General features: G+C 39.4%; 1 protein-coding gene across 1 annotated transcript in view; it reads left to right on the top strand.

Annotated features, from left to right (window-relative positions):
• SLC16A9 (solute carrier family 16 member 9) overlaps positions 1-4,284 on the top strand; it is a gene marked incomplete at its 5' end in the record, with an annotated part of 58,531 nt that extends 54,247 nt beyond the window's left edge. The window contains 2 exon segments of the mRNA NM_001133261.1: positions 446-1,360; positions 2,086-4,284. Coding sequence (NP_001126733.1) covers positions 446-1,360; positions 2,086-2,264 — 1,094 coding nt within the window. The 3' untranslated portion in view covers positions 2,265-4,284.
• Positions 4,285-21,631: the final 17,347 nt, after the last annotated feature.

The raw sequence follows: 21,631 nt of genomic DNA on the forward strand, positions 1-21,631 counted from the left end.
GATTACAGGCCTGAGCCACCACGCCCAGCCGATGATACTTGTGAAGAATATGGGCTATTGGGGTCAAACTGACTGAGTGTGAATCTTATTTGTGTTCTTTACAGATTTTTGATCTATGGCAAATTTCTCAACCATTCCAGCCCTAGGTCACTTCATCTCTAGATTGGGAATAATAATAGAACCTACTCAATGGGATCAGTAAAAGCATTAAACATGATCGTGCAGGGTAAAGTGCTTAACAATGTCTGAGCTGCAAATTCTAATTCTTAAATGTTCTATCGGTATTGCTATATTATTCTTATTATTGTTATCTTCTATCTTCTTACTATGATTTTAATATAAAGTTACATATAAATGCCAGTGTAAAAAATGAATTGTGATACTACAAATTCTAATCCTGAGAGCCTCAGATTACGAGGTTGAACAGTTCCCGTTCCCTTTTTAGGTTCAAGCGTTGGCCTTTTCATATATGCTGCTCTGCAGAGGATGCTGGTTGAGTTCTATGGACTGGATGGATGCTTGCTGATTGTGGGTGCTTTAGCTTTAAATATATTAGCCTGTGGCAGTCTGATGAGACCCCTCCAATCTTCTGATTGTCCTTTGCCTAAAAAAATAGCTCCAGAAGATCTACCAGATAAATACTCCATTTACAATGAAAAAGGAAAGAATCTGGAGGAAAACATAAACATTCTTGAGAAGAGCTACAGTAGTGAGGAAAAATGCAGGACCACGTTAGCCAATGGTGACTGGAAACAAGACAGCCTACTTCATAAAAACCCCACAGTGACACACACAAAAGAGCCTGAAACGTACAAAAAGAAAGTTGCAGAACAGACATATTTTTGCAAACAGCTTGCCAAGAGGAAGTGGCAGTTATATAAAAACTACTGTGGAGAAACTGTGGCTCTTTTTAAAAACAAAGTATTTTCAGCCCTTTTCATTGCTATCTTACTCTTTGACATCGGAGGGTTTCCACCTTCATTACTTATGGAAGATGTAGCAAGAAGTTCAAACGTGAAAGAAGAAGAGTTTATTATGCCACTTATTTCCATTATAGGCATTATGACAGCAGTTGGTAAACTGCTTTTAGGGATACTGGCTGACTTCAAGTGGATTAATACCTTGTATCTTTATGTTGCTACCTTAATCATCATGGGCCTGGCCTTGTGTGCAATTCCATTTGCCAAAAGCTATGTCACATTGGCGTTGCTTTCTGGGATCCTGGGGTTTCTTACTGGTAATTGGTCCATCTTTCCATATGTGACCACGAAGACTGTGGGAATTGAAAAATTAGCCCATGCCTATGGGATATTAATGTTCTTTGCTGGACTTGGAAATAGCCTAGGACCACCGATCGTTGGTAAGATATTTATCTTAAAGTCATCCCATTTTACTGTTCTTCCTTGTCATGTCTCCAGATATAGAAGTCCAGATTGTAATAGTAGCACAGATTTGTACAAAATAAATCTGCATGGAACATCTCATGGTAATGATTTATTCAAGACTGCTTTGATATAATTGAGAAAGCCAATATGCATGCTCTGGGATTTGCGTTCACTCCTTATTTGGGAGAAACTCAAAATGTTTGCTTTTTTTTTTTTTTTTTTTTTTGAGACGGAGTTTCGCACTGTCGCCCAGGCTGGAGTGTAGTGGCGCAATCTCGGCTCACTGCAAGCTCCGCCTTCCGGGTTCATGCCATTCTCCTGCCTCAGCCTCCTGAGTAGCTGGGACTAAAGGCACCTGCCACCACGCCCGCCTAATTTTTTTTTTTTTTTTTTTTTAAGTAGAGACGGGATTTCACCATGTTAGCCAGGATGGTCTCCATCTCCTGAACTCGTGATCCGCCCACCTCAGCCTCCCAAAGTGCTGGGATTACAGGCGTGAGCCACCGCACCTGGCCTGCCTGCTTATTCTTATCCAAATATTTGAGAGTCTCTTCTTCTAACTCCCAGTAAACCACGTTGGAAGTAGTGGAGTAATATGTATACTAATTATAACTATACATAAAACTGATATAATTAGGGTATGGGATGAATGTTCATACTATTTCCATGAAACTTACTTTTTTTCTTACTGTCTTTTCAGGTTGGTTTTATGACTGGACCCAGACCTATGAGATTGCATTTTATTTTAGTGGCTTCTGCGTCCTGCTGGGAGGTTTTATTCTGCTGCTGGCAGCCTTGCCCTCTTGGGATACATGCAACAAGCAACTCCCCAAGCCAGCTCCAACAACTTTCTTGTACAAAGTTGCCTCTAATGTTTAGAGGAATATTGGAAGACACTATTTTTGCTATTTTATACCATATAGCAATGATATTTTAACAGATTCTCAAGCAAATTTTCTAGAGTCAAGACTATTTTCTCATAGCAAAATTTCACAATGGCTGACTCTGAATGAATTATTATTTTTTCTACATATCCTATTTTTTATGTAGTGTATGTGTAGCCTCTATCTCATGTATTTTTTCTCTTTCTCCTCCCCACACCATCAATGGGACTATTCTGTTTTGCTGTTATTCACTAGTTCTTAACATTGTAAAAAGTCTGACCAGCCTCAGAAGGCTTTCTCTGTGTAAAGAAGTATAATTTCTCTGCCGACTCCATTTAATCCACTGCAAGGCACCTAGAGAGACGGCTCCTATTTTAAAAGTGATGCAAGCAGCATGATAAGATATGTGTGAAGCCCACTAGGAAATAAATCATTCTCTTCTCTATGTTTGACTTGCTAGTAAACAGAAGACTTCAAGCCAACCAAGAAATTAAAGTGGTGACTAAAACAGCCTTAAGAATTGCAGTGGAGCAAATTGGTCATTTTTTAAAAAAAGATATTTTAACCTACAGTCACCAGTTTTCATTATTCTGTTTACCTCACTGAAGTACTCGCATGTTGTTTGGTACCCACTGAGCATAAACTGTTTCAGTTCCTAAGGTGTTTGCTGAGATGTGGGTGAACTCCAAATGGACAAGTAGTCGCTGTAGACTTTCTTCATGGTTGACCACTCCAACCTTGCTCACTTTTGTTTCTTGGCCATCCACTCAGCTGATGTTTCCTGGGAAGTGCTAATTTTACCTGTTTCCAAATTGGAAACACATTTCTCAATCATTCCGTTCTGGCAAATGGGAAACATCCATTTGCTTTGGGCACAGTGGGGATGGGCTGCAAGTTCTTGCATATCCTCCCAGTGAAGCATTTATTTGCTACTATCAGATTTTACCACTATCAAATATAATTCAAGGGCAGAACTAAACGTGAGTGTGTGTGTGTGTGTGTGTGTGTGCTATGCATGCTCTAAGTCTGCATGGGATATGGGAATGGAAAAGGGCAATAAGAAATTAATACCCTTATTCAGTTGCATTTAACCTTAAGAAAAATGTCCTTGGGATAAACTCCAATGTTTAATACATTGATGTTTTTTCCTAAAGAAATGGGTTTTAAACTTTGGTATGCATCAGAATTCCCTATAGATCTTTTTGAAAATATAGATGCCTGGGTATCATGCATAGAACTTTTAATTCTGCTGGTGTAGGCTGTTGCCCAAACATCTATAATTTTACTGAGCTCTTCAAGTGATTCTGGTAACACAGCCTAGATTGAGAATTTTTATAAGATTGGCAATGGAAAAACATTTATTCTTTTAAATAATAATTTTTTTAAAACCCAAGAGGTCAGGGGTTTTTATAAACAAATAGCCAAGTGTTCTCTAAATAGGAGGAACCCTTCCCATTGTGCCAAAATCATCTTTTCATTTATTTTGAAATATGTATGATTATTTTATACTTGTATGTTGCCTTTCTTCGAAGGCGCCTAAAGCACTTTATAAACACGAATCCTCACAACACCTCTGTGAGGTAGGTAAATAGTACTTTTCTATGTAGTAAACCTGGAATATGGAGAATTTCATAACAGTTCATTCTACTTAATAATGCAATAATGGAGCTCCAAGATGTCTTGGGCTTCTACACCACACTCAGACTTCTGGAAAGTTTTCTGTACCTCATTCTTTAGTTCCTGTCAAGGTTGGTAAATAAAATAAGTGACATAAAAAAAAAAAAACTAAACTAAACTACGTGTTGTGTTGAAAGTTCCTTTTTGCCAATGTTATGTTCAGGAAACCCAATAACCTGAAAAAGTTTGACTTTGATGTGACATCTTCATATTCATCAATGCTGATAATTGTCCAAAGGCATCTTCACTATGTCTACTAAATGACATCCAATGTGGGCGTTATCTATTGTCTAGGGGATGAATTTTAAGTTACAATAAAATACTTTTGTTTGTTTTGCATCAGTTTGGTTGCTTTTTCTCCTCTTAGTCAGTTCTCTACCCAATTATAGTGACATGTCACTTGAATGTAAAACTATAAATTACCTGGCATAATTCAGACTCTGGAACATGGTTATTGGACAAAAGCATATTCAAAATGCTTAGCTACTTTGACCATTGCCTTCCGAAAAGCTAGTTTATCAGCTTTACCTCTTGTGGTAAAGAGTACTCTGCAGGTCTTAATTCTTAATAATAATTTATAGAATTCTTAATATGTTTCAAGCTTATGTTGTTTAACCATCATAATAACTTTGTGAGATGGAGATTATGACCCTCATTTTATGGTCTAAAACATAATTGTCATAATACTATGGACAACATATTATAAAAGTATAAGTAATTTCCAAAATCAAAATGCAAAATGTTTCTCTTTGTAGAAATTAAAGTAAACCCTTTAATTTCTAACATGGTTCAGAAATTAGGCCTGGCCAGGAGGGTAGCTCTAAAGCCAATCCTTTAGTGAACAGAGAAAATTTTCTGTAGGGTAATCATGTCAGCAGAGAAGAAGGTTCAGCAACCGACCTTTAAAGGGCTCATGAGGAACAGTTCCCAAGAACCAGGAGTTCCAGCACTGGGAGGTCATGACCAAACATATATGCCAGCCAACCAGTCCAGTGACCTTAGGTAGCCTCGGTGCTTAGCAGTTGGTATAGAATTATCCTAACTCAGGATGTTCCAGGACATAAAGGGGAGCTCCATTTTGAAACAAAGGACATCTCATTTTCTCTTTTACTTAGAAGGAATATTATATTGAACACATAAAATACGTGATTTACATTAGCAGTGCCATGCACTTTCTCCTTCATTAGTAACAATCTTGGGCCGGGTGCAGTGGTTCATATCTGTAATCCCAGCACTTTGAGAGACCGAGGTGGGCAGATCACTTGAGGCCAGAAGTTGGAGACCAGCCCGATCAACATGGTGAAACCCCATCTCAACTAAAAATACAAAAATTAGCCAGGTGTGGTAGCACATGCCTGTAATCCCAGATACTCAGGTGACTGAGGCAGGAGAGTCACTTGAACCCAGGAGTTGGAGGCTGCAGTGAGCCAAGATTGCACCACTGCACTTCAGCCTTGGTGATAGAATGAGACCCCATCTCAAAAAGAAAAAAAATTATCTTGGGACTGTCTGCTATATAGTCAATTGCATATGAAGGATGTCAGTAAAATCCCTCTTTGAGTAAGGAGTTTAATCGCAGTCAGTTAAAATGATCAGAGCTCTATGAATACATGGATAATACTTGGGACTGCAGTGTACATACTTGTTAAGGTTGTGATTCCACAACCAGATTGCCTATCTCAGTCCCTGTGGCCAGGTGACTGTGAGCAAATTATTTAGCCTCTCAGAGCCTCAGTTTCCTCATGTATAAAACACATCATAGGGCTATTGTGGGAATTAAATAAGATTCCCAATATATATACCTGATACGTAGTAGATGTCCAATAAAATATTAGCTATTATTTTTGTCGTTGTCATTCTTAAATGTATTGCTTCTCTGTACCTGAGGGAGGCATCAAGTGTTCCGGGAACAGGTGTAGGGTTAATGTTTGCATTAAAGGGCTTCATTTGGAAGAATAACGAACCTCTGTTATTCCTAATCACATAACTGTCACAGCTCTTGCCTGTTCTTGTCAAAATCTTCTTTCCCTAGGGATTCATGACTCAGCACATTTTTTTGGAATTGCCATTCAGAAGCTCTGACACAAAACAAAACACAGGCTGTTCCTCCACAAATCAAATAGAAGCCATTTTGTAAATTGAATCGCTATGGGAATTTGAACTTTTTCTTTTCTTAAGAACTCTCATCTGAGCTGCTCAGAAGGCGGGCCTGAAATTGGGCAGAAAGCAAAATGATCCGATTTGTTTACCGAGTGCTAATTGGCTTCGGCTCAGGGCCCTTACCTCACTGCTTTCCAGCCTTTGAGACTTACTCTTGAGGGAGTGCAATTTCTTGCCAGGTCTCCTGGGATTCTATTCCTAGTAGATCTCAGCTGCATTAGTTGTTTTTTTGCTGCATGCATTCCTTGTCCTAATGAGTCATTTACTTTTATTCTTTCTCCTTGCAAAAAGAAAAAATAAATTTAATCAGTTTTTAATAAAAAAAGATATTCTAAAATCTTTGGTGAGCAACATGTTTTCAATACATAATAATTAACCGAGGTCAAGTGCTTTTCTGTGATAGGTCACCTTAAAACTACATAGCCACAAAGATATGCTTATTTTTTCTTCCTGGAAAAGTTCCTGATGTGATAAATCAAGTTGTTATTCCTCCAGCTTAAATCTGAAAACTGCTGAATATCTACAGCTATAATAGGGCATTGCCAAGGGCAGCCCAAATGACTTTAGAACACTAGCAACAACGGAGCAGGCATTTTTCTGGAAAGCACTCCCTAATAAACTTCCTGCATGCAAACTCTGTTTCATAGTCTCTTTCCCACCAGGAAACTGAGGACAACTGAAATCCCAACAGGGTGAGATAATGCCAAATACACAGGGTCATCAGAGCAGAGAGGGAGGGAGACACCTTTCTTGAAGGCCTTTTATGTGCACAGTATTGTTGTCTCATCCTGTTTAAGTTCTAAAGGTGCTGGCAAGACTGGCTGCTCAACTGTCAAGATACCACAAAGATGCCTTCTTATCTTAGGACATTTGGGGTCTGGCTCTCTCCTGACAGGTTGAGGTACTTCATTTCTTATTCATCCAACACTTCTTAAATGAGCCCCTAGTATGTGTTAGGTACTCTCCCAGGTACCAAGGATATAATGAGCAAGATAGACAAGGTTCCTGTACTCTTTGAGCTCATCGGTGCCCCAGAGCTGATCAGAATAAGTTAGATGGCAGTGCAGTTGTAACAGAAGCTTCAGCTCCTGTGGGAAATTCTGGAGCTGGGATGGTCCTTCAGCATTGGCCCAGTGGAGTTCAGTCATGTCTGACTCACATTAAGGTTCCCAAAAGAATGGATTTAGGGGAGCAAGATGGCTAACTGGAGAAGCCTGGCACTCTTTCCCCTCACATGAAAGAACCAAGGAAAGAAATACACAGCTAAAATTTGACTGCAGTGTTGAAGGGAGAGTGCTGGAGTACAGTGGGACAGTGGAGATACACCTGTGGTGACTAGAAGTCTAGGAGGGCAGTGTGGAGATACCTGGCATCTGCAGCCCTGTCTCCTCCACCTAGATCGGATTGGCCCAGAGACAGGAGGGACTTCTCGTTGCATGGGAAAGGAAGCAGAAGATCCCCACCAGCCCTCATTGATACTGCAGACAGCTACAGTCCTTACAACAGGAAAATCCTGCAGTCCTCACAACAACTGAGCCCAGTTTGGAGAGCTGCTGGGGATTCACTCAGCTGCATTGCCCCAGATTAGGAGCACAAGGTATGTACTCCCTATCTACCCTCGAGCCTCTGTGAACCAAGCTGCTCAGCACAGTGCCATCTTGAGATCAAAGTCACCCCTTGAATGTACCCTGCTCTAGGGGCTAGCAGCCACTGCATCTCTCCGGTACTGGCGCTCCATCTTCATTCCACAAGTCCACACAGATGACTGAATGCCACAATGCCAGCAGTGTGGAGCCAGAGCCCAGAATCAGCTGTGACTCTGGTCCTGCACAGCCAATAAACCAACCTCTACTGCTGCACCTCCAGCCAAAAAAATGGTCTGGCAGTCCCACCCAGGGTGACCCCTCCCTTGAGCTGGCCAAACTGCTGCATGCCCTATCCTAAGCAGAAGTGGTCCCTGAGCCGCCAAGCAGCTGATATGCCTCTGGGCCAGTGGAGTGGAAATGTGTCCAGGATCTGGAAACAGCCCTGTAGCACCCTTGCCCTCCACAGACACGCCTCTGGACTGTCAGATGGCCCTGCATCCCCAATAAGGACCTGAGAAACAGTCCTGCAGGTCGCTCCTGGTGGGCATGACTCCAGGCTAGCCAAGCAACTGTTCACCCATGTATTGGGCTTGAGAAACAGCTCCATGGGCCGCTTCTAGTGGGCACAACCTCATGCCTGTCCTTGCATCCTGGACCTACACAACAGTGCTGGTGGGCTATTCCCTGCAGAAACACCACCAGGTTAGCCGAGCAGTCATGCAGCAATGTCATCAGTCTGAGAATCAGCCTCGTGGCTCCCCTGACAAACAAGTCCCCAGGCCAGGTTGGCAGCCACGTGCTCATGTTTTGTACCTGAAAAATAGCCTTGTGGGCCACCCACAGCAGATATGCTTCTAGGCTGACCAAGCAGCTTTATGTCTGTGTTCTAAGACAGAGAAATAGCCCCCTGGGTCACCTCCAGCAGTCATGCACTCAGGTCAGCTGAGAAGCTGTTTTACCACATCCCAGACCTGAGAAATAGCCCTAAGGGCTGCCCCTAACACATATGTCCCCAGACTGACCGAGCAGCTGTCTGCCTGCATTCTGGACCTGAGAAACAGCTCTGCAAGCTTCTCCTGGTAGGCACACCCCCAGCCTGGCCAAGCAACCATGTGCCTATGCTCCTGGCAAGAGTAACAGCACTGTGGCCTCAATCCTAGTGAGTCAGTCCCCAAGTTGGCCAACCCACTGTGAATACGCATAAGCCCTTGGCCTGTGAAACAGCCTGGTGAGCCAAACACCAACAACACTGCTGCCACAACCTCTCTCAGCCTTGGCCACTGAGAAATTTTTAAATGCCACTAGTGTGGATTGTAGCTGAAGAAACTACACAAAGACTACACTGTTAAATCTACCTAGAACAAAGGCCAACATATCCCACCAAAATGATATCCCAAGACCCATTCATACAAATAAATTTTTCCTGACAAAAGCTAATTCTTAAAATTGGAAGAGGTGACTTTTCCATTAGATGCATAGAAATTAACACAAGAACACATCAACCAAGACAAAGCGAGGAAACATGTCATCTCCAAATACAAACAAGAATTCCCCAGTAACAGACTCCAATCAAGAGGAAATATATAAAAATGTCAGAAAATAATTCAAAATAATAATCTTAAGGAAACACAGTGAGATACAAAAGAATACAGGTAGACAATTCAATGAAATCAAGAAAACAATTCATGATTTCAATAAGAAATTCCACAAAGAGATATTATAAAAAAGAACCAGACAGAAATCTTAGAGCTGAAGAATTCAAAAAAGAAATAAAAGGTACAACTGAGAGCTTCAACAGCAGACTAGACCAAGCAAAAGAAATAATTTTTAAACTTTGAAATAGCACAGCCAGACAGAAATAAAAGAAGAAAAAAGAAAAAAGAATGAAGAAAGCCTACAGGATTTATAAGACACCATTAAGTGAACAAATATTTGTATAATGGGCATTCCAGAAGGCGAAGAGAATGGAAAAGTTGAGAAAAATATATTTAATGAAATAATAGCAGAGAACTTCCCAAGTCTTGGGAGAGATATGGACATCCAGGTCCAGGAAGTTCAAAGAACCCCAGAAAGATTCAATCCAAAAGGTTCTCTCTGAGGCACACTAGAGTCAGATTGTCTAAAGTCAAAGACAGAGAAAGAATTTTAAAAGTAGCAAGAGAAAAGCATCAAGTCACATATAAAGAAATGCCTATTAGACTAATAGCAGATTCCTCAACAGAAACCTTACAGGACAGGAGAGAATGGGATGATATATTTGAAATGCTAAAAGAAAAAAAGTGCCAGCCAGAAATATCATACCCAGCAAAGCTATCCTTCAGAAATGAAGAAGAAATAAAATCTTTTGCAGACAAGCAAAAACTAAGGGAATTCATCACCACTAGATCAATTAGTCTTACAAGAAATGCTCAAGGGAGTCTGACATCTGGAAGTAAAACCACTATCATGAAAACTATAAAACTCACTGGCAGAGCCAATACACAAAGGAGAAAGAAAAAGGAATCAAACCTTGTCACTACAGAAAGCCACCCACCTACAAAAATAAGCAATGAGAAAGAAAGTAAGGAACAAAGAATATCCAAAAGAACCAAAAAACAATAAAATGACAAGAGTAGATTCTTGCCTATCAATAATAACCTTGAATGTAAATGGATTAAATTCCCCATTTAAAAGATATAGACTGGCTAAATGGATTTCAGAAACAAGACTCAACTATATGTTGCCTATAAGAATTTCACCTCACCTGTTAAACGCACACATAGACGGAAAGTGAAGGGATGGAAAATGGTATTCCATGCAAATGGAAACCAAAAGTGAACAGGACTAGCTATACTGATATTAGACAAAACAGATTTCAAGTTAAAAGCTGCAAAAAGAGACAAAGACATTAGATAATAGTAAAGGGACCAATTAGCAAGAGAATATAACAACTGTAAGTATTTACCCAACCCTGGAGCACCTAGATATATAAAGCGAATATTATTAGATCTAAAGTAAGACAGAGATCCCCATACAGTAATAGTTGGTGACTTCAACATCTCACTCTCATCATTGTAAGAGATAATCTAGACAGAAAATCAGCAAAGAAACACTGAAGTTAAGCTGCACCATAGACCAAATGAACCTAACAGATATTTACAAAGCATTTCACCCAACACCTGCAGAATACAGATTCTTTTCATAAGCACATGGGACATTCTCCAGTATTGACTATGTGTTAGTACACAAAACAAGTGTAAATAAAAAAAAAATCAAATCATATCTAGTATCTTATGTGACCACAATAGAATAAAACTAGACATCAATAAGAAAAGAAACATTTGAAACTATACGAATACATGAAAATTAAACAACATGCTCCTGAATGACCAATGGGTGAAGAAAAAAATTAAGAATGAAATATAAAAAAATTTCTTTAAACTATGAAAATAAAAAACACAACACACCCAAACCTATGGGACACAGCAAAAGCAGTATTAAGAGGCAAGTTTATTGCAATCAATACCTATTTAAAAAACTAGAAAGATTCAAATAAACAACCTAATGATGTACCTCAAGGAACTAGAAAAGCAAGAACAATCCAAACTCTGAATTAGTAGAAGGAAAGAAATAATAAAGATCAGAGCAGAAATAAATGAAATCGAGAAAAAGCATCCACACAAAACATCAACAAAACAAAAAGCTGTTGTTTTTGAAAAGATAAACAAAACCAACAAGTCATTAGTTAGACTAAGAAAAAAAAAAAGAACACAAATAAATAAAATCAGATACAGAAAAGGAGACATCACAATGGATGCCACAGAAATATACAGGATCATTAGAAAATATCTTGAACAACTATATGCCAATAAATTTAAAAATCTAGAGGAAATGGATAAATTCCTGTACACATACAACCTACCAAGATTGAACAAAAAGAAATAGAAAACCTGAGTAGAACAATAACAATTAATAAGATTGAATCAGTAATAAAGAGTCTTGCAACAGCCTAGGCATGGTGGCTCATTCCAGTAATCCTAGCACTTTGGGAGGCCGAGGTGGGTGGATCATCTGAGGTAAGGAGCTCAAGACCAGCCTGGCCAACAACCTGTCTTTACTATAAATACAAAAATTAGCTGGGCATGGTGGCATGTACTTGTAGTCCCAGCTACTTGGGAGGCTGAGGCAGGAAAATCACTTGAACCTGGAAGGCAGAGGTTGCAATGAGCCAAGATCGGGCCACTGCACTCCAGCCTGGGTGACAGAGCGAGACTCTGTCTCAAAAAAAAAAAAAAAAAAAAGTCTTCCAAAAAAGAAGAGTCTAAGACAGATGGCTTCACCCCTGAATTATCTCGAATCTTTAAAGAAGAATTAATACCAATTCTTCTCAAACTATCTCAAAGAACTGAAGCAAAGGGAATTTTTTCTAACTCATTCTATGAGGCCAGCATTACCCTGATACCCAAACCAGATAAGAACAGAACAGCAACAAAAAAGAAAACTACGGGCCAATATCCTTAATAAATATGGGTGCAAAAATCTTAAACAAAATACTAGGAAACCTAATCCAACAACACATTAAAGAGATAATATGTCAAATTCGAGTGGGATTTATCCCAGGAATATAAGGATGGTTTAATATATGCAAGTCAATAAACATTATACATCACATCAATGAATAAAGGACAAAAACGATAGGATAATCTCAATAGATGCAGAAAAAGCATTTGATCAAATGATCAAACAAAAATCCCAAAGTGATAAAAACTCTCAATGAATTAGGCATAGAAGGAAAGGTCACATATGACAAGCCCACATCTAACATCTTACTGAACAGGGGAAAGCTGAAAGATTTTCCTCTAAGAACTGGAACAAAACAAGGATGTCCACTCTCACCACTCTTATTCAACATAGTACTGTAAGTCCTATACAGAACAATTAAGCAAGAAAGAAATGAAATGTAAGAAATGTAAGAAATGTAAGTCCTATACAGAACAATTAAGCAAGAAAGAAATGTTTGCAGATGACATGCTCTTATATGTAGAAAAAGCCAAAGACTCTACCGAAAAGCTCTTAGAACTGACAAATGAATTCAGTAAAGTTACAGAATACAAAATTAACATACAAAAATCAGTAGTGTTTCTATACACGAAAAACAAACTAGCCAAAAAAGAAATCAAGAAGGCAAATCCCGTTTATAATAGCTAATATAATATAATACAATAACCAGAATTTGTCAGGAAATATTTATTTGTATGAATGGGTCCTGGGGTATCAGTTTGGTGGGATATGTTGGCCTTTGTTCTAGGTAGATTTAGCAGTGTAGTCTTTGTGTAGTTTCTTCAGCTACAATCCACACTAGTGGCATTTAAAAATTTCTCAGTGGCCAAGGCTGAGAGAGGTTGTGGCAGCAATGTTGTTGGTGTTGGGCTCACCAGGCTGTTTTACAGGCCAAGGGCTTATGTGTATACACAGTGGGTTGGCCGACCTGGAGACTGGCTCACTAGGATTGAGGCCACAGTGCTGTTACTCTTGCCAGAAGCATAGGCACATGGTTGCTTGGCCAGGAGTTCAAGGCTGCGATGATCTATAATCATACCACTGAACTCCAGTCTGGGCAACAAAGTGAGACCCCATCTCTTAAAAAAATAAAAATTAAATTACAAAAAAAGAAGACATACAAGTGGCCAATAAATATGAAAAAATGCTCAACATCACCAATCTTAGGAAAATGCAAGTCAAAACAGCAGTAAGGTATCATCTTCCCCAATTAGGATGGCTATAATCAAAAAGACAAAGCATAACAAATGCTAGCAATTATGCAGAGAAAAGGGAACTCTTATACACTGTTTGTGGGAATGTAAACTAGTACAGCCACTATGGAGAACAGTATGGAGGTTCCTCAAAAAACTACAAATAGAACTGCCATATGTTCCAGTAATCCCACTACTGGGAATTTATCCAGAGGAAAGGAATTCATTATAGAGACATCTGCACCTTCATGTTTATTGCAACATTATCTACAACAGCCAAGATATGAAATCAACCTAGTTGATTCCGAGTTGACCAATGAATGAGTTTTTCCCTCCCTTGAGGGCAAATATTATTAGGAACTCATGGATTTTAAATTTTGGAGGAGGGAGAATTTCAGCAATGGCAGTTTTGTTGTTGTTGTTGTTTGATGCTCAAATTTTCTACCAAACTGACTCCTGAGTCCATAGTCCACAGAAGGTCAGTAGTCCTTGATAGTTTCTTTACTTCCCAATAGGATAAGATATTTTAGGATCATCCTGGATATTTTTTTGCCCCAGATCTGGAATTAGCTATTCCTCCAAGGAGCCTTTGGGGATAATTTTTAGACTGTAATGTGGGTACTAGAGATACTCATTGCTACTGGGTTGGAGATTGTTTCTGCAAAATTGGTATTTTTGTTTTGTAAGCAGAAAATGCATCATGAGTTAATACTGAAAACTCTAATTTAAATCAATGATCACATATTTTTTAATCTAACTTCATTGATTTTTGTATTTAAATTCTTCTCTGTTGCTAAAAATCCTGATTTTCGAATGACAGTAATGTAAGTATTTGCTTTATCCTACTATTTGTATAACATTTTCAAAATAACAGTAATATTACAATTATTACTAATAATATGATAACTGAAAACTGTTTTCTAGTTCTTTTTGTCTCTAGAGTAACATATTCTAAATGTGTGAGCCAACTATATTATAGTCCCTTGAAATGGTTTCTCTCCGTGTGACTAAGTCACCAATTTGATACTTACTTGGGTTTATTTGTGCACTTTTAATTTGCATTTCTCCTGTTATGAGTGAGACTGAATATCTTTTTACGCATTTAAGGGATACTTGTATTCCTTCATTTGCAAATTCTCTTTTTCTACAGGACAGTTTGCCTGTTTTTTCCCTATTTTTAGAAACCCTTTCTATTCTCTATTAGGGATATTTACCCCTTGTTTGTCTGTACTATAAGTTGAAATTGGTTTTTCCCATTTTTTCATTTGTCTTTTTATTTATCACATCTTTTGCCATATTAAAGCTTTTTTAATTTTTATGTTTAACTCATTTTTATCATGTTTTCTCAAATTGATTTAAAATATAAATTTGTATAACTTAGTAGCTTAGATAGTAACTTAGTAGCTATGAGTTATTTGTATAATTTAGATAGTAGCTTAGATAGTAGCTAATATTTTTACTTATTTGCTTATTTTTGTAATTATAATAAAAAGTTTACATAGTATGGAGTGAATTTTATAAATACTTCCCATTTATGCCTTATGAGTTTTGTTCCATGCTTAGGAAGGCCTTCTCAACTTCAAATTATTTTTTAAATGTATCAGGATATTTTTGGTTACAGACTACAGAATACTAACATTAAAAATTATAAGGATGTATATTAAGAATATTTATTATCTTGCATAGCAAAAAGTCTGGAGCTAGGGAAATTCCAGCATAGTTAATTTTGTGACAAAACATTGTCATCAAGGACCTAAGTTGTTTTCATCTTTTTGTTTTATAATCATAAGTATAGTAGTTTATCCTCTTAGGCTGGCTGTCCTCATGGCCTCCAAGGGCTTCCACTGTTCTAAGTGTCATATGCAGACAACCATAAAAATAGAAAATGAAGGCTCCTCCTCAGACTTCATGTTTGGACAAAGTGGAAAACCATTCTCAGAAGGCCCATGGCTGGACTTGGGTCCAAATCATGCTGCATGACCATTTCCAGTTCAGTCACTGCATTGGAGATGAAATTGGCAAGAATGACTAATAAAGATTTAACTGGCTGAGTGTGGTAGCTCATGCCTGTAATTCTAGCACATTCGGAGGCTGAGGCAGGAGGCTCTCTTGAGCGTAGGAGTTTGAAGCCAGCCTGGGCAACATAGTGAGACCCCATCTCTACTTAAAAAATTAAAAATTAGCTGGGTGTGGTTGCATGCACTATAGTTTCAGCTATGCAAGAGGCTGAGGTGGCAGGATCGCTTGAACTCAGGAGTTGGAGGTTGCAGTGAACAATAATTGCAACATTGCACTCCAGCCTGGACAACAGAGTGAGACCCAGTCTCAAAAAAATTTTTAAAAAAGATTTAATCCTGAGACTTGGGCAGGGCCTGAAGCAAATGATTACCACACATGTGAGCATAATCTGGGTTTTGAGAGAAAGAAAGAAATCACCACTGTGTAGTCTTGCAGATTCATTTCTTACACATAAAACTTCCATCCACCTAAAATTTGTGTTAGTGTAAGCAGTGAGCTAGGGATCAAGCTTATTGTTTTTTCCTAAACAACTAGCTAGATGTCCTATGTATTAAATAAGTTATCTTTTAAATCAGCTCCCTTATGATAATTTCTAAAAGGAAACAGGAAAATCTGCTGAGAGCATGGGAATTTTTGGTCAAGTCTTTTAAATGCTCTATTTCACAGAAGTCCCTTGTGAGGCGTCTCCTTCAAATCACATTGCTCACATCACAACCAGATCCCCAATGTCAGAAACTGTTAGGCGATGTTCTCTCTGCATCTAAAACTTAGACAAATAGTGCAAAACATAATTTAAAATTTATGAATTCTAGGCCGAAAGTCATGTGATATGCCAGCTATTTTTATTTTGAAAAGTGGATACTTAAGTGTACCTGCATGTTATTTATATTGAAATAACTGAATGCCCACCCTGTGCCAGCCACATAGTGGCCTTAAGAAACTTAGATTTTATGTAAGGCAGAGAGATAAAAAACAAATAGATCTGTGTGTGTGTGTGCGTACATATATATATACAACGGACAGAAAGAGTAAGAGGGATGAGCAGGCTAGAATATGGGGATGTTTTTAAAGATATAATTGACAGGGAGGTTTTTCATTGAGGAATTGACATTTGAGTAGAGTCATAATGCAAATGAGAAAGCAAGCTACATGGCTACCTACGGAAATAGCAGTCTAGGTTGTTGCAGGAAGTCAGGGACCCCGAATGGAGGGACCAGCTGAAGCCATGGCAGTAGAACGTGGATTGTGAAGATTTCATGGACATTTATTAGTTCCCCAAATAAATACTTTTATAATTTTTTATGCCTGTCTTTACTGCAATCTCTGAACATAAATTGTGAAGATTTCACGGACACTTATCACTTCCCCAATCAATACTCTTGTGATTTCCTATGCCTGTCTTTACTTTAATCTCTTAATCCGGTCATCTCGTAAACTGAGTAGGATGTATGTTGCCTCAGGACCCTGTGATGATTGCATTAACTGCACAAATTGTTTGTAGAGCATGTGTGTTTGAACAGTATGAAATCTGGGCACCTTGAAAAAAGAACAGGATAACAGCAATGTTCAGGGAACAAGAGAGATAATCTTAAACCCTGAGCACCGGTGAGCCAGGTGGAACAGAGCCATATTTCTCTTCTTTCAAAAGCAAATGGGAGAAATATCACTGAATTCTTTTTCTCAGCAAGGAACATCCCTGAGAAAGAGAATGTGTCCCTGAGGATGGGCCTCTAAAATGGCCCCCCTGGGTGTGGCCGTCTTTTATGGTCAAGCTGTAGGGACAAAATAAGCCCCAGTCTCCCACAGCACTCCCAGGCTTATTAGGATGAGGAAATTCCCGCCTAATAAATTTTTGGTCAGACTGGTTGTCTGCTCTCAAACCCTGTCTCCTGATAAGATGTTATCAATGACAATGCATGCCCGAAACTTCATTAGCAACTTTAATTTTGCCCCGTCGCGTGGTCCTGTGATCTCGCCCTGCCTCCATTTGCCTTGTGATATTCTATTACCTTGTGAAGCACGTGATCTCTGTGACCCACACCCTATTCGTACACTCCCTCCCCTTTGAAAATCACTAATAAAAACTTGCTGGTTTTGCGGCTTGTGGGGCATCACGGAACCTACCGACATGTGATGTCTCCCCCGGACGCCCAGCTTTAAAATTTCTGTCTTTTGTACTCTGTCCCTTTATTTCTCAACCTGGCCAATGCTTAGGGAAAATAGAAGAGAACCTACATGACTATCGGGGGCAGGTTCCCCGATACCAGGTAGAGCAACAGAGTTCCAAGGCACCGAGGCAGGAATATGCTTAGCTGTGATGGGTGGAGTAAAGTGAATGAGAAAGAGACATCAGAGAATGAAGGAACTCACAGGCATCATACAGAGCCTTATAGGCCACTATAAGGATGTTGGCTTTTGCATTAAATGAGGTTGAGACCAATCCAGTGATGAGAGACAGGAAGCGGAGAGATTGGAAGGGAGAGAGGGAGGAATAAAGGAAAGAAGAAAGGAAGGCAGGCAGGGAGGAAAGAAGGAAGAAAAGTGATAGATCTGATTTTTTTTTTCAGACAGGATCTCACTCTGTCGCCCAGGCTTTAGTGCAGTAGTGCAATCGCAGCTCACTGCAACTTTTACCTCTTGGGCTCAAGTGATCCACTCACCTCAGCCTGGAGTAGCTGGAATTACAGATGCACACCGCCATGCCTGGCTTTTTTTAATTTTATTTTTCGTAGAGACGAGGTCTCACTATGTTGCCCAGGCTGGTCTTGAACTCCTTGTCTCAAGCGATCCTCCTGCCCCAGCATCCCAAAGTGCTGGGATTATAGGCATGAGCAACCATGCCTGACCCTGATTAATGCTTTAAGAGAATCCTTCTGGTTGTTTTGTTGAGAATGAACTATAGGAACACAAGGGGGAAAAGCAGAGAGATAAGGTAGGAAGCCATTACAGTGATTCATTTGGGAGATAAAGGTAACATGGAATAGATTAGCGATGGTGATATGTAACCAGATTCTGGATATACTTCAAGGTAGAGTCAACGAGACTTATTAAGTTTGGTATGGGGTATGAAGCAGAAAGGCAAAAATTATCCCAAGGCTTTCGGCTTCAGCACCAAAAGAATAGTTGCCATTTGCTGAGACGGGAAAAGTTATGCAGATTGTGAAATAAGAGCCCTGGGGTGTCTATGTTAAGTTTGAGATAGCTACTATACATCCAAGTGGAGATGTTAAGCAAGATGTACGAGCATGGAATTCAGGGTTGCTGTCTGTGTACTTGGGAATCATCAGGCATATAGAAGGTATTTAAAACTACAAGTCTGGATGAGATACCTAGGGAGTGAGTGAAGAGAGGCAAGTACTGAGTCTGAGAATTCCATGAAATCAACAAAAAAGACTGAAAGGGACCGTTAAGCAAGATGTACGAGCATGGAATTCAGGGTTGCTGTCTGTGTACTTGGGAATCATCAGGCATATAGAAGGTATTTAAAACTACAAGTCTGGATGAGATACCTAGGGAGTGAGTGAAGAGAGGCAAGTACTGAGTCTGAGAATTCCATGAAATCAACAAAAAAGACTGAAAGGGACCAAGTCAGTAAGATAGGAGGAAAAGGAGAGAAGAGTGTCTCTGTAGCCAAGTGAAGAAAGCGATTCAAGAAAGAGGAAGTGATCAGCTGTGTTAAATGATGCTGACGGATTAAGTAAGGTAAGGGCTGCACACTGATCACTGGCTTCAACAGCGTGGAGATCATTTGGTGATCTTCATAAGTAGTTTGCAGGAGTAGTCAGCACACAAGTGTCTCATTAGAATGGGTTCAGTAGAGAATTGGGGGAAAGTGATTGGAAATCATCAATATAAATAATTCTTAAGTAGATTTTTCTTGCGTATGATGAAAACATAAACTCTGTTGAAAATATAAACATGATTGAGCATGATGCTCATTTGCCCAAAATTTCTGTTTCCATCCCTATGTGAGATTTAAATGCAAGGCCAATTTGTTTTGCTTTGTCTCATGGCCAAAAATGAATTCCTGGCTTTGATCATTCTTGATACTCTCCTCTGGCAATTACCTTGAGAGAAAGTGGATGAGTCACATGCACATTTCTGGAAAAATAACTTGAAACATCTGTCTGACTAAAGGGTGATCCCTAGCCATCTTCCTTATGAAAGTCCTCTCCACCTGTGCAGTAAGTTGGGGCAAGGCATTCTGGTTGGACCTACTGGGTGGCAGTTGCTGTGGATGAGGTTATAAAGTATCACCTCCTTTGATTTTACAGCACTGCTTGGCTTATAAAGTGCTTTATTATTCATCATCTCATCTGATCCTCATAACAACAGTGTGATGTAGGCCAGGCAGATGATGAAATCACTATTTTATAAAGGAGGAAACTGAAGATTCCAGTGGCTGAGGAATTGTCTTAGGGCATGGAGCTGGGATGCACACCCAGGACTTCTGACCACCTGTCTCCTGTTGTTCCCACTGAGTCCGGTTCTACTGCTAGCTCAGTCCTATTGTTCTTGGCTAGAGCTGCTTTCCTGAGTGATGTCTTTCTGGTAACAGGAAGGGAAGAAAGGATGGCATTTAGCCTTCACTGTGGTATATCAACAACCTGGGGCTGCTTGATCTGCCTTGGTGTCTGGAAGTCATGGACTCCAGCCTGAGTTCTCTCCTCTTTTGACCCTTGCAGATGATCTGTTTTTCTCAGGTTGTGTCTCAAAGTTTGAATGGAGGTGACAAGCCTATCAGATTTTACTGGATGACATTTACTTCTATTAAAATCAAGTGTAGCTCTTTTTAAAATTAAGAGATTAAAGGATTAGATAAAGTTACAAAGGCCACCCAATAGGTGGCCTTTCATTTTGTGTTTCCGAAATTATCTAACTTCTCTTCCATTTCCAAGAACATTCCAGAACTTAATTTTAGAGAGTGTAAGTCACATGCTAATATTCCTAGTCAAAGCAAATGAAACATGTCTCTATGTTATGCATAAATGGGAGGGTATTAAGGGAGAAATTTGGAACTGAGCTGACAGAATTAATAGACCTGATTTTTTTTTCTGGAAGCTCATGTTTTTCCCTTAAGATATTACAATGGCTTCAAAAAGGTTATCAAGGAGTGATCGCTAGTATTCTCAAGCAGCACACACACATTCAGCGTCTGCAGAGTCTGCTGAATGTGAGGCACTGGCCTGATTACTGATTACACAGTAAGGTGCATTTATATATGACAGATTTCATTATTCCAGGTTAACTTCCGGTTTGCTAGCTGTAGACATTTCATGGAATTATAAAGCCATCTTGAACTTAGAGAGAAGAGAGGACAGATAGAAATTGCTCCATTAATTGCATCTGAGGGCCAAGTATCATATAACTGTCTACATGAAGGAAAGGCAAAATGACTGTGGGGAAAATGGGTGGTGAGGTCACACATCATCTATGAGTGGTCTTCCTCCAGTCCAGCAATAAGTGTATCTCCAAAGGAGGCAGGTGGAGGGGTAGAAGCATGTGCTTGGGAGCTCTTAAATCACACAGGTTTCTCTAAGTGGTGAAAACACATTTGGGAAATATGTTGTGATACAATCACTCTCATATGCCATGATGACAGGTGTCAGAGTAAATTATTCATAGACAATTTGGCAATATCTACCAAAATCTGAATGAATATACCCTTTGATACAGTAGTCTCACTATTAAGAATTTTTACTTCCCAGCACTTTTAGGAGGCTGAGGCAGGTGGATGGCTTGAGCCCAGGAGTTCGAGAACAGCCTGGCCAACATGGTAAAACCCCATCTCTACAAAAAATTTAAAAATTAGCTGGGCCTGGTGGCACATGCCTATAGTCCCAGCTACTAAAGAGGCTGAGGTGAAAGGATCACATGAGCTGGGGAAGTGGATGTTGTGGTGAGCCGAGATCATGGCACTGCATTCCAGCCTGTGTGACTGAGTGAGACTCTGTCTCAAACAAACAAACAACAACAACAAAAAACCCACAAAAAATAAATTTATACCAATTTTGTAGATGTGTGCAAAAATGAACACAAATGCTCATCACAACATTGTTATAAGACTGAAGCTGGGAACAACCTCAATGTCTAAGACTAGAAGGCTTAAAAAGATATATTATATTGATACTGAACTGCCATGCAGCCAATAGAGAGAATAAGAGACACTGAGATGCGCTATTATATAG

The sequence above is a fragment of the Pongo abelii genome, chromosome 8 (genome assembly GCF_028885655.2).
Source record: "Pongo abelii isolate AG06213 chromosome 8, NHGRI_mPonAbe1-v2.0_pri, whole genome shotgun sequence".
NCBI lineage: Eukaryota > Metazoa > Chordata > Mammalia > Primates > Hominidae > Pongo > Pongo abelii.